Below are 13,303 nucleotides of genomic sequence, written 5' to 3' on the forward strand. Positions count from 1 at the left end.
GATGAAGTGGCAGAGAGAGAGTGGCTAGCCTGTGGCTAGCCTATCTCCATTGGAGATGCTCTTAGGCCAACCATAGCCTAGCCAAAAACTCCTCCTGCCACATTATCAGGACAAGAAACCCCTCCTGCCACATCATCAGGACAAGAAATAGACCAGCCATAGGCCAGCCAAATTATAAAAAACAAATAAATTACAGTCACACAAATTAACGGAATTGAATTTACGACACAGATACGGAAAAATGCGATAATTTTATTTATATTAAAAAAAAGTACAAAAAAAATTACATAATTTTAAAACTTACAAAAAAAAAACTATCGCCGTGCAGTCTTCCGCGACCACAACTCTTCAATTAAATCCTTTTGGAGTCGAATATGAGCATCCACTTGGCGCATGTCGGTAAGTGCCTTGAGGCGGCCGACTTCATCGTGAGGTACCCCCTTCGTACGTTGGGGGTGGCGATGCCGTGGCTTGGACCGGCTGCATCGGCATTGTCATTGGCCCAACTAGTCAGTTGTACGCCTTCATCTTCGACTATCATATTGTGCATGATAATACATGCGTACATTATATCAAAAATGTAGTCGACATGTCACAAACGCGATGGACCCCTAATTGCCGCCCATCGGGACTGGAGCACACCAAATGCCCGCTCCTCGTCCTTGCGCGCCGACTCCTGTTGTTCTGCAAAGTAGGCCTTCCTTTCATCAGCTGTGCATCTGATCGTCTTCACAAACACGGGCCACCTAGGGTATAACCCATCCGCCAAGTAGTAGCCCATATCATGCTGGTTGCCGTTGGCGACAAAACTGATGGTCGGACCGACACCCTGGCACTGCTCGTTGAAAAGGGGCGATGAGTTGAGGTCGTTTAGGTCGTTGTTCGACTCCGCTACCCCAAAATACGCATGTCAAATCCACAATCGATAATTAGCTACGGCCTCGAGGATCATCGTGGGGTTCTTTCCCTTGTAGTTGGTCATGTAGAACCCTTTCCAGGCGGCGGGACAGTTCTTCCACTCCCAATGCATACAGTCTATGCTGCTCAACATCCCCAAGAACCCATGCTGCTCCCCGTGCATCTGCATCAGATCCTGGCAGTCTTCAGGGGTAGGGCTTCGAAGATACTGCTCACCGAATATTTCAACGACGCCCTGACAGAAATACTTCAGACAATCCAGGGCAGTCGTCTTGCCGATGTAGAGGTACTCGTCCCACATGTTTGTCGTGCCTCCGTAGGCCAACTGCCTGATTGCCGCAGCGCACTTTTGTATGGCTGTGCGGCCGGGTCTGCCCGCCGCGTCGTACCTGAAGCGGAAACACAGGTATCGACGCTCTAAAGCGTTAACGATACGCATAAACAGTGGTCTACTCATCCTAAAACGCCGCCTGCAATGGTTGTCCCCAAACCGCGGCTCTGGCGCGAAGTAGTCTTCAAATAGCCGCTGATGTGTGCAGCGACGTGATCCCGATCAACCACAGCTCGGCGGTGGACAATGGGTTGAGGTACAACCGGCTGCTGCGGCTGCAAGGCCCTTTGTATCAGCCGATTAACCCCGCGGGACATATGGGCGTCCAACTCTTCGTTGAATCGCCGTTCGAACTCCTCAGCATCCCCACCACTACCACCATCACTACCCCCACCACTACTCATTTCGCGATATTGCTCTTGTACAGAAATTAAGAGAGAGAGAAACTCGTTAAAACAAGTGGTGCGAATGAAAATGACGTTAAAATCGCGTATATATAGAGTCTCGAAAATTAAAAAAAAAGAAAAAAAAAGGGTGCTCACCGATCGCTAGCCGATCGGGATGTTACAATAGCGGCCGGCGGATCGGCGAGCGCTAGCCGATTCGCTCGCCGATTTTGCGCTCGCAGGTCGCAATGGTCGGCTAGCGGACCGGTGAGCGCGCGCGGAGCGGCTAGCCGGTCCGCTAGCCGCCATTAGAGATGTTCTCATGTTATCGTATAATTTACATACATAAGATTATAAAGTTTTGAGAATAACCAATATAATCTTATATGAGAATCAATATATAGTTTCAGAATATTTATTCAATAGTGTTATATGACATTGACATATAATATAATTAAATATTAAGTTGAAATAATGATTGATCAAGTATGAACCAGATTCATAGTGGAATATATTTCTGTAAAATTTATTAACACATGTAAAATTTCTAACCAGGTTTATAGTGAATATATTTCTGTAAAATTTATTAACACATGTAAAATTTCTAACCAAATTTATAGTGGAATTACTGTTATTATACAATACTAATATGTAACGATTATTCAATACATCTATGATGATATATGATTTGATTGAATCTCATCCATTCATATTCATTGAATTAGATTCATATTTTAATGCAATGAATTGAATTACTGTAATTATAATATTAAATATGTAAAATACACTATAATTGTAATGATGGTTCAACACATCTATGACGATTGACAATTTGATTTAATCTCATCCATTCATATTTCATTCATATTTCAATTCAATAAATTAGTTTCACCTTAATACAGTATTGCATAGTACTACTAGTACTAGTATATAGTTATAATAAGTGTATACATCCGTACAAAAGCTGATCAATTATACTCTCTCTGTTCATCAAAACATATACTCCATTTTTGCCATTTTGGGATGTCCACAAAAAATAGATCACTTTCTTAAAATGGAAAGTTTATCTCTTATACTTTTTCCACTTTTTCTTCTCTCTCTCATACTTACTCACTTTTTCTCTCTATCTCTCTTACTTTACCTACTTTTTCTCCTCCTTTCTATTACTTTACCAATTCTACATTAAAACCTGTACCATATACAAAGTGATTTATTTTTTCTAGACGGAGAGAGTATCACGTAATAAACTGATCAATGATTAGACTCTAATTGGAATATTAATTAATTTATTAACAAAGTTTTTGGGCATGAGTGCCTTCATTTGGATGGAAAAAAGGACACATATTTCTTTTATGCACTTTTCCACTCTTATTCGCATATTTAATGAAACTAACTTTTTTTGGTAATGAATGAAAACTAACTTTTGTTAATAGAATGGAAACAAAATGTCAAGGACAGCCCACATTTTCTCTCTGTCACTCAAAATATTCATGATAATAATTATACTCTTTTTGTAATGTCATTCACCTTCGAGAATAGTAGTAGAAAAATATGATTAGAAGTTAGATATATTTATTTTCAATCTTTTTTTAAACCTCTCTTTCTCATATGGATACATTGCATAAGTAGAAAAATATGATTATAAAATAGATATTTATTTTCAATCTTTTTTTTAAATCTCTCTTTTCTGTTGACAATTGAAACTAAAAATATAACATATAACTGTCCCACATCGGTGTCAAAAGAAAACTGAAACTAGTATATAAGTCTCATGGGCCCCTCCTTCTATCATCAATTGGTTTTAGGATGGAATCCATGGATTTCTATCATGGTATCAGAGCCGGTCGCCGACTGTAGGTCAAATTTAACTGACCCAACAGTATATCTAGGTCGAAACCAAAAAAAATGACTGACCCAACAGTATATCTGGACTTAAAAATTGGGGTCAAGTGGTCCAACCGATCTGAAAACAATTGGGCCGATTGTCCAATCGATTAGAAAAAGTCCAACCCCTCCAAGGTTCACCTTGAAGGGTTTGAGGGAGGGTGTTGGCAATTGAAACTAAAAATATAACATATAATTGTCTCACATCGGTGTCAAAAGAAAACTGAAACTAGTATATAAGTCTCATGGACCCCTCCTTCTATCACCAATTGGTTTTAGGATGGAACCCATGGATTTCTATCACTTTCTCATATATATGGATACATTGGATAAGTAGAAAAATATGATTAGAAAGTTAGATATTTATTTTCAATCTTTTTTTAAATCTCTCTTCTCATATGGATACATTGCATTCAAAGTACACTCTTGGTTAATGATTAAACTAGATCATCTTTTATTTTCTTCGATTAAACTATATTAGGGAAATGTTTGAGTCACACTTAGTTCTTGTGTAAATATACTACTATTGATGATGGAATATAAGTGGTTTCTTGTGTGATAGTTTCTAGAAAATCAAAATTCACATTTTTTAGAACAGACTAAAATGATAAAGTAAATATAAACCGTACTCCTATTTTTCTTTCATGAGAAAGTTGGACCTTGTAAAATCTAGCTGACTAATATTCCCATTTTTCCTAAGTAAAAGAAATCTTATTCACACAAACAGAAGAGCTAAATCAGAATTGAACAAGAATTTGGATATATATAATATAAGTTTCTCGAGAAAAAAGAATTTGTAAATTGGAAGAGGTCGACTGCAAATTTTATTTTGAAATCTTTATTTTTGTAAGCTGAAATCATATTGAAAATCCTCTATATACTTTGGAGCTGGTTGCTTTATTTTATTTTCGTATTTTAATTTTAGTTCTCTTATATTTTTTTATCGTGACAAAACTAGATCATCTGTTTTCTAAAGTTAGATAAAAATATTAACCTAATTAATCTTTTATTTTTGCTTTCTCTTTGAGGTTAAAATATACTAGTAAAATATAAAATACTATCTTCCTCCCTCTTTTCTACATTATTTTCTCTCTTACTTTATTATTTCTCTACTTTAACTATTTATCATTTCTATAAAACGAGTGCGTAAAAGTTAAAGTAACTCCTAACGTGGGAGTGAGTAAGTATAAATATTGTGTGGCATCTTCATGTTACAAATTTGATACGGAGTATTAATTTGTCACCTTTTATTTTTACCACTTTTGGCAGTGGATCTCACATTCCACTAACTCATTCGCAGTTTCTCACTCACATTTTATTATAAAACTACTCCCTCCGATCCCCATTGAACGTCCTATATTTCCTTTTTTGGACGGTCCCCGATAAATGTCTCATTTCACATTTACCAGTTTTAGTAGTGGACCACACATTATACTAACTTATTCCCACTCATATTTTATTGATAAAGTAGTATATAAGAGTAGGATACACATTCCACTAATTTTTTCTACTCACTTTTTTTCACAAAGTCAAACAATTTCTTAAACCCACATCGATCAAATATGAGACATTTAATAGGAACCGCAGGGAGTAATATACAAAAGTAGAACTTATATGTCACTAACTTTTTCAACTTATTTCCTATATTTCTTAAGACTTCCACCGAGTCAAATGATACTAAATTTTTAGGGATGGAAAGAGTATAGGTCAATTCCTTTCACACGAGCAAATTGGAATTGGGACAGTTAGACTACACAAGTAATGATTTGTCGGTCCTCACCACCACCACCACCGCCATCCTATCTATGTATATACAGTAATACAGATAGATAGAGGTGATATCATATATAGTCAACGCACCTTAATTAGCCTTTTTATAGTAAATTAACTTCATTCTAATATCTCAAAATATGTTACTGGCATCATTAATTTTACAAAGAATTACGGAGTAATTCAAATATTTGGAAGGAAAAATGATCAATTAAGTTATAATTTTCTACGCTTCGGTGAATTTAATGATAACATAAACAAATTTTGTGGTATTAAAATTTAATTAGGGATGTTTATTCAAGTTGAAATCCACGAGTTGGCCAGGGCTAGCGTTGAAAATTGATAGGCATAAAGAATACCATCCGAATGGCCCGTAACTCGATAAAGTTGGCCCAAAATAGCCCGTACTCGGATGATCCAACAACCCGAGTGAGTTGGCCCGATTAACGTCCATATTAAAATGTATATAAACATACTCTATAAAATAAACTATTGTTAGTATAGCCTAAAACGGTAACATCACATATAAAATGTACTCAATGTTCATACCAACATATCAATTTGCTCTGTGTATCTAGCTAGGGTTTTATATTTTAGGAACAACGTAACTTATAGTAACCAAACCCTTTGGCCTTTAACAAATTATTCTATAAGCTAATTAATGATAAAATAAAACAATCTAATCAAATGTTTCCCCTAATATGAAATTCATATAAAATATGGAACAAGCGTCTTTGAAGGATTAAAGAGTAGGAATTAACACACCCTAATAGATTCAATTCATTCAACCCTTTTACTCTTTTTTTCCTCCACTACATATTTTTCAAACACTCCAATTTTCCCACGTTCAAAAAATCAAACTTCCAATACAAATCAATTTATGTCACCCCTATATATAAATAACACCCTGCATTTATTAATTTCAACATTATTCTAAACTACAAATTAAACACACAAAAACCCCCAATTCAATTTGTCTCATTTTCACCATGCAACGCCCATCCTCCGCCGCCGCGTTCCTCCGGCGGGCGGCCCTGCCGTGCGACGTGTTCATCAACCACCGTGGCGTGGACACGAAGAGGCACGTGGCCGGGCTGCTGCACCACCGCCTCCGCTGCCTGGGGCTCCGGCCGTTCCTGGACTGCCGGAGCCTGAAGGCCGGGGACCGCCTTTTCGACAAGATCGACATGGCGATCAGGGAATGCAGGGTCGGGATCGCGGTCTTCTCGCCGATGTACTGCGACTCGTACTTCTGCCTCCACGAGCTCAGCCTCATGGCCGAGCTCGGGAAGAGGGTGGTCCCCGTGTTCTGCGACGTAAAGCCGTCAGAGCTGAGGGTGCGGGACGACGGGTCCTGCCCGCCCGAGGATATCGTCAGGTTCCGCGCCGCCCTCGAGGAGGCCAAGTACACCGTGGGATTGACGTTTGACACCTTAAGAGGGTAAGTGCATTGTTCCGATATAGGGACGGACGCAAGAAAAAAATATCGATCAATTCGTGCATGGATGAGACAATTGAGAATAACTGAATTAATATTCCAATTTTGAAGTTCGTGGGACAGACGACAATTTTGACCAGACTTCGTGATATAAATGGCTATTATCCCTTTCTTATATTATGTCATTATATGTACTTTTTTATTCAATTAAGGATGTTAATTTTTGTTTCTAAATGCATCACTCGCGATTTCATAAGATATCGTTATTCCTGGCTTTCGGACAAAAATAAGGGATGCAAATGAAAGCGTTCCAAAAGCGTTTTTCTTTTTACATTAAATTTTAGCAATTTTTCGTAAAAAGTTTAACGCAAATAATTGCATCTCCAATTTTGTGTCCTTAGGGTTTGTTGTGGTGCGTTATTACAATAGTTATGTTTTAACATTTTCTTCTACTCTCAATCTTCTCTCATCTCTACCAATTTGGTGTTACAGTCGTGTCAATTTAGTTAGGGTTTGGAAACGAACAAATTCGAATTTAGAATTGATGAATTGTAAGTGAATTTAGTTAATTGACATAATTTTTCCTATATTTGTTATAGTAATAGCTTTGAGTGATTAATAATGTTGTGTTTGTGCATGCAGGGACTGGTCAGAATTTCTTGCTAATGCTACGGATGTGGTGATCAAGAACTTGATCGAAGTGGATGAAATAAATAGATTAAATTAATTAATTAATTTTACACATTTTGGAAATAAGATTAATGCTGCTGCTAAATTAATAACTTGTACTGTTCTCTAATTTAATTCCTTGCCCGGAGCAAATAATCCTTCTTTTCCTTTTTAAAGAGTTTGATTCGGATGAGTGATGCGACCTTTTTCTTTAGTCATTAAATGTCTCATTTTTTCTTTTTGTCTGTCCGTCATTAAATATCTCATTTTATTTTTACTAATTTTTGGTAAATGGCATGGATCTCACATTCTTCTAATTCATTCTATTGATACGTTTATTATAAAATCAATATATAAAAATAGGACTTACATTCTACTAACCTTTTTTATACACTTTCTTTCACAAAATCAAACAATTTCTTAAAATTCGAGCCGGTCAAATATGAGACATTTATTAGTTGCCGAAGGGAGTATACTCCAAAATAACACATTTTTATAATTGTTAAATGATTCATCAATTGAAAATTTCATTAATTTTGTAATTTCACATATTGTAGAAATGCGAGAAAGGATAAATGAAGGAGTTGCAAATTGCACAAATATGGATTTTGGTGATAATACATTTATTAAATTCTTTAATAGTTAATACTGTAAAGTAAGGTTTAGTAAATAAGAGGTTCATATGTTTCTCCATTAATATAAGTTTTTAAGTAAATAGTTAATTATAATATGGAGTATTATGGTATTACTATATTCGTAATAAAATTTATTTATATAACGATATTATTAAAAAATAGTTAATATTAAGATGAATCTCGATAAATGTAACATAAAAAGTAGAATACTGCAAAAGGAAATTAATTAATATACAAATGAAACCAAAGTAATAGTACTCCATATAAATGCATGGCCGATGCAACTGAATAAGTCGTTTATTTATTGCCCATTTGTTTCAGGCCGTGGCCCATAAAATTCTATTTTAGCTATTACGTATAATAATCGGCCCAAAATTTATTTATTATGTAAATTTCAAGTATTTGATAACAAATTTACCATGAACAAGCACGAAAACAAATTTCTCCATCTTTGAATTCCTCTTTTGTTTTTCCTCATTTTTCACACACAATCAATTTTTTTTGTGAATGGCAAATAACAAAATTTCTCAACTATCCCGTTTGACCAAATTTGTTTTATTTTATCTTTTATATTTTAAGTTTCTTTGCCTTAAAATGACATCATTTAGTTGCCCATGTCGTCACACGGATCCACATTTACGTCAATATTCACCATCGTCACCAAATTTAAACATGTACTTGTTTATCACCGGATTCGCCCAAAAAAAAAAATCATCTATACACAATTGATAATTTTTGAAACTTCATGATTTGTTATTAAAATTTTGAAAGGAGTAAAACTAACCACAATTTAATCAAACTTAGCAAATTATCTATATTTGTGGGATAATAATTTTAAATAAACTGAATTTTTAATTTCAATTTGTTACTGCACTCTCCTTACACCTAATCAAACCTGTTGATTTTTTTTTACAGCATTCATTGATTTCTATTGTGTTAATTTGTCATCAATTTCCTTACAATAATATTATGAATATATTGCTGTATATGTAACTAGACGTTTAATTGAAAAATTTGTGTGATCTGGCAATTGAAAACATTAGGATTTAATTGTGAATTAGAAGGCAAATGGCAGATGTAGTTTTGACTTAAAAAGAGCGATTTGTTAGAGCCAAAAATTAGGAAAATGTTGGAATATATCATTTTTAGGGCATAGATTCCTTCACCACAATTCTAAATCAGGACAAACAATCCCATATGCGAAAGCTACATAGCGTCAATTTGTTTGGCTAATGCTACCACTATTTATCTCACCACATATAAATATTTCATTGATATAAACTATTTTAAAAGCTAACCAAATATGTTAATTTGCAACTATATATATACAATGGGCTATTCAGGTGGGGTCCTGAGGAGTCGGCCTGTCCCATTTGGCTACTATGAAGTCTGGAAAACTACATTAAATTCGACTTTTGGAATTATCGTTGACGTTACTATAAAATAACTTTATCTCAACTCTTTTGAGTTGTTGCTAACTTTTATTCCTCAGCTGCCATCAATTAGCATCAATGAGCGTTGCATCACATATGTATTCGATAATAACAATGATTTTTTTCAATGTATCTGACTTTACAAGTTTTGAATTATTGTTGACGTTACTATACAACAATTTTAGCTCAACTCTTTAGAGTTGATGTTTACTTTTATTCCACAGCTGCCATCAATTAGCATCAATAAATGTTGCATCACATATGTATTCGATAATAACAATAACTTTTTTCACTGTATCTGACTTTACAAGTTCTGAATTATCGTTGACGTTACTATACAACAACTTTACCTCAACTCTTTAGATTTGTTGTTTACCTTTATTCCACGGTTGCCATCAATTAGCATTAATGAACGTTGCATCATATATATGTATTCGATAATAACAATGACTTTTTTCACTGTATCTAACTATACAAGTTATGAATTATCGTTGACGTTAATATACAACAACTTTACCTCAACATTAGATTTGTTGTTTATTTTTATTCCTCAGTTGCCATCAATTAGCATTAATGAACGTTGCATCACATATGTATTCGATAATAACAATGACTTTTTTCACTGTATCTGACTTTACAAGTTTTGAATTATCGTTAGACGTTACTATACAACAACTTTACCTCAAATCTTTAGAGTTGTTGTTCACTTTTATTCCTCAGTTGCCATCAATTAGCATCAATGAACTTTGCATCACATATGTATTCGATAATAACAATGACTTTTGCACTATATGTGACTATACAAGTTCTGAATTATCGTTGACGTTAATATACAACAACTTTACTCAACTCTTTAAATTTATTGTTTACTTTTATTCCGCAGTTGTCATCAATTAGCATTAATGAACGCTGCATCACATATGTATTCGATAATAACAATGACTTTTTTCACTGTATCTGACTATACAAGTTTTGAATTATCGTTGATGTTACTATACAGTAACTTTATCTCGACTCTTTAGAGTTATTGCTTACTTTTATTCCGTAATAGCATCAATGAAAGTATAGCATCACATATGCATTCAGTAATAACAAAGATTTTTTTTACTCTAACTTTACAAAAAAAATATTTTAATCAGTTGAAGAAAGCATGATTTTTTTAATGGTTGAACAATAGTAACCGCTTTTTTTATTCTTAATTATTTCTTTATAGATTACCACACCATTGATATTACCAATTTCTTAGAAACTGATCACAATATTATATACTCCGTATAAGGTATTTTATTGGGTAGATATGTACCTCTTTTTCTTAATGGGTAATTATCATTGGCTATATATCATTGATATCGGATGTTGATGGCTTCGCTTATACTATGATTATTAAAATACATTTCACACTTCACGGGAGCATTATTATACTCCCAACTCACATTTACTCTAATTAGTAATATAACTTTTATTTGAATTTTTAGTTTAATTTTAATAAGTTAATCTTTTCCATTAATGTCATTAATTTTGTATATTACTTACTACATAAGTTTCGAAATACGGTTACTATCTTTTATTTATTTCCTTGAAGTTATAAAAAACAGAATTATGTTAATTATTTGTAAAAATAAATAACGTAAACATTAATTTTTTGGTATTAGCTTGACATGACCTATCAAGTTCCCATAAATTATTTTCCAAGTTTCATTAATTTTCAAAGATGATAGGAGTGTAAAATCTATTCTTCTTGTTCTGCATTTATCGATTATCAATACTCTTTACAATAAATGATAAAGATTTTAATAAAAATATAAAATAATTAATTCCTATAGACATCCAAAAATAGAACAATTGTAACTAATAGTAGTGGTATAATTAAAAGCAATACTTCCTTTATCCGTAATTATTTGTTACTAATTCCAATAAAAGCAATACTTTTAGTAATAGAGACTTTGTTTAGTGGCAGTTAAGTGGATGGAGAAATAAAAATTAATATATTTATTTTTTGTAATATTCTTATATAGATAATATGCATAATAATTTTGAGGAATAATTAGTGGAGACAGCAATTTAATTAATGCTCAATCACATTATTTTCATTGACGTTGACATGAAACCGCCACAACTTTTCCACCGCCGCAGTTTTGCGGCGCTGCCAATACCTCCGCCACCGCACCTCTCTCTCTCTCTCTAACAAACAAAAATAAATATAAATAAAAATATTGTCCACAGAATTTTCCTCTTAAGAATTCAACGGGCCCCACACCGCCAATCTCCGAACTAAAGAAGATATGGCGAGGGCTGTAAACGCGTTTATCGTGGTCCCGCGAGTAATCTCCCCACGTGTCGCCACGCCAGTGGCGCAACATCACTAATTGCATGCACCTGAGCTCCACTCGATCCCGCTGCCAGATTCCCTCCGGGTAAATAAATACCCGAAACCATTTTTCATTTAAAATTTATTTCATTTCTCTCCCGGAAAATCCGATCGATGGAGGGCGCCACCACTTTCAGCGGCGGCGGCCACCAGCTGCAGCTACCGCCTGGTTTCCGATTCCATCCGACCGACGAGGAGCTCCTGGTTCACTATCTGAAGAAGAAAGCCGCCGCGGTCCCTCTCCCGGTGCCGATCATCGCCGAGGTCGATCTCTACAAATTCGATCCATGGGAGCTTCCAAGTAATTTCAATTTCGTTCATCCAATCACCGATTTCGAATTCAATTTTAACAAATTCAAATTCAAATTGAATCACTCCTGAATTTGATAATCGATGATGATTTAGGTAAGGCGAGCTTCGGCGAGCAGGAATGGTACTTCTTCAGCCCTAGAGAGAGAAAGTACCCCAACGGCGAGCGGCCGAACCGCGCGGCGACGTCGGGATACTGGAAAGCCACCGGCACTGACAAGCCGATCCTCACGAATAACGGAACGCAGAAGATCGGAGTGAAGAAAGGCTTAGTTTTCTACGGCGGAAAGCCGCCGAGAGGCGTGAAAAGCAATTGGATCATGCATGAATACCGCCTCGTCGGCGATCAATCCTCCGCCAGCAAACCCGCCGGAATCAATCTCCCCAAAAAATCATCCTCGCGAGTACGTTTAATCCTCAATTACTCATTCAATTAATTGAAATTAAATCACTGATCGTATGAATTCATTCAACATGTAGCTCGACGATTGGGTTTTATGCCGGATTTTTAAGAAAAACAGCCCGGCTTCCGCGGCCGCGGAGGTGCTGCTGCATCCACCGATTCAAGTGGCGGAGAAGCCCCCTGATTATTCCAATTTCTTCCATGGAAATCCGATGATGTTTCCGGCTAAGGAGTGGCACGACGGCATGAACCCTAGCAGCAGCTCAAATGATCATGGAAATGCCTCTTACATCTCGATGCTGAATCAGCAATACCCCCAAACAATATTCCACCACAATTCTCTGGTAAATTCAGCAGGTGTTGTTGATGATGATGAAGATGTGCAGCAATCGTTCCAACTCCCTTCTTCGCGGTTTCAGTGAACAATGTGGTTATTACCGGTAACGTTAGTTCATTTATGTATATGAGCATTTTTGGGGTATGTAAAATATTTTATACTCTTTTAATTATTTTATTGTGGGTGTATTGGTTAATTTATCTTTTTGTTATTTTTGAAATTTATTTGTAAGGGGTTATTTAGTGATAATTGAACCTTTTTGTTTCTGATCGGATTGGACTAATTAATAGTAATTGATATTATGAAATAAGTCCAATTTATAACTAATTGGTGATAAGTGTGATAGCTCCTACAAGACTAGTAAAATGATTTTAGTTATTTTAATTACCAAAATATGAGATATTTGTTTATTTTATTTTTCA

General features: G+C 35.2%; 2 protein-coding genes across 2 annotated transcripts; both read left to right on the forward strand.

Moving 5' to 3' along the window:
- The first annotated feature begins 6,278 nt into the window (after window positions 1-6,278).
- Window positions 6,279-7,454, forward strand: LOC125188514 (putative 2' cyclic ADP-D-ribose synthase BdTIR). Its single transcript, XM_048085408.1, has 2 exons — window positions 6,279-6,730; window positions 7,370-7,454. Exons 1-2 carry the CDS (start codon window positions 6,279-6,281, stop codon window positions 7,452-7,454), a joined length of 537 nt encoding a protein of 178 aa, XP_047941365.1.
- A 4,467-nt stretch (window positions 7,455-11,921) lies between these two features.
- LOC125188518 (NAC transcription factor 25-like) lies at window positions 11,922-13,148 on the forward strand. The gene is made up of 3 exons (XM_048085423.2): window positions 11,922-12,133; window positions 12,238-12,545; window positions 12,622-13,148. The coding sequence occupies exons 1-3, from the start codon at window positions 11,947-11,949 to the stop codon at window positions 12,964-12,966; spliced, it is 840 nt and encodes a 279-aa protein (XP_047941380.2). The 5' UTR covers window positions 11,922-11,946; the 3' UTR covers window positions 12,967-13,148.
- The last annotated feature ends 155 nt before the right edge of the window (window positions 13,149-13,303 follow it).

This window comes from Salvia hispanica, chromosome 2, assembly GCF_029641045.1.
Source record: "Salvia hispanica isolate PSC_SH4W2 chromosome 2, Shi_PSC_v1, whole genome shotgun sequence".
Taxonomy (NCBI): domain Eukaryota; kingdom Viridiplantae; phylum Streptophyta; class Magnoliopsida; order Lamiales; family Lamiaceae; genus Salvia; species Salvia hispanica.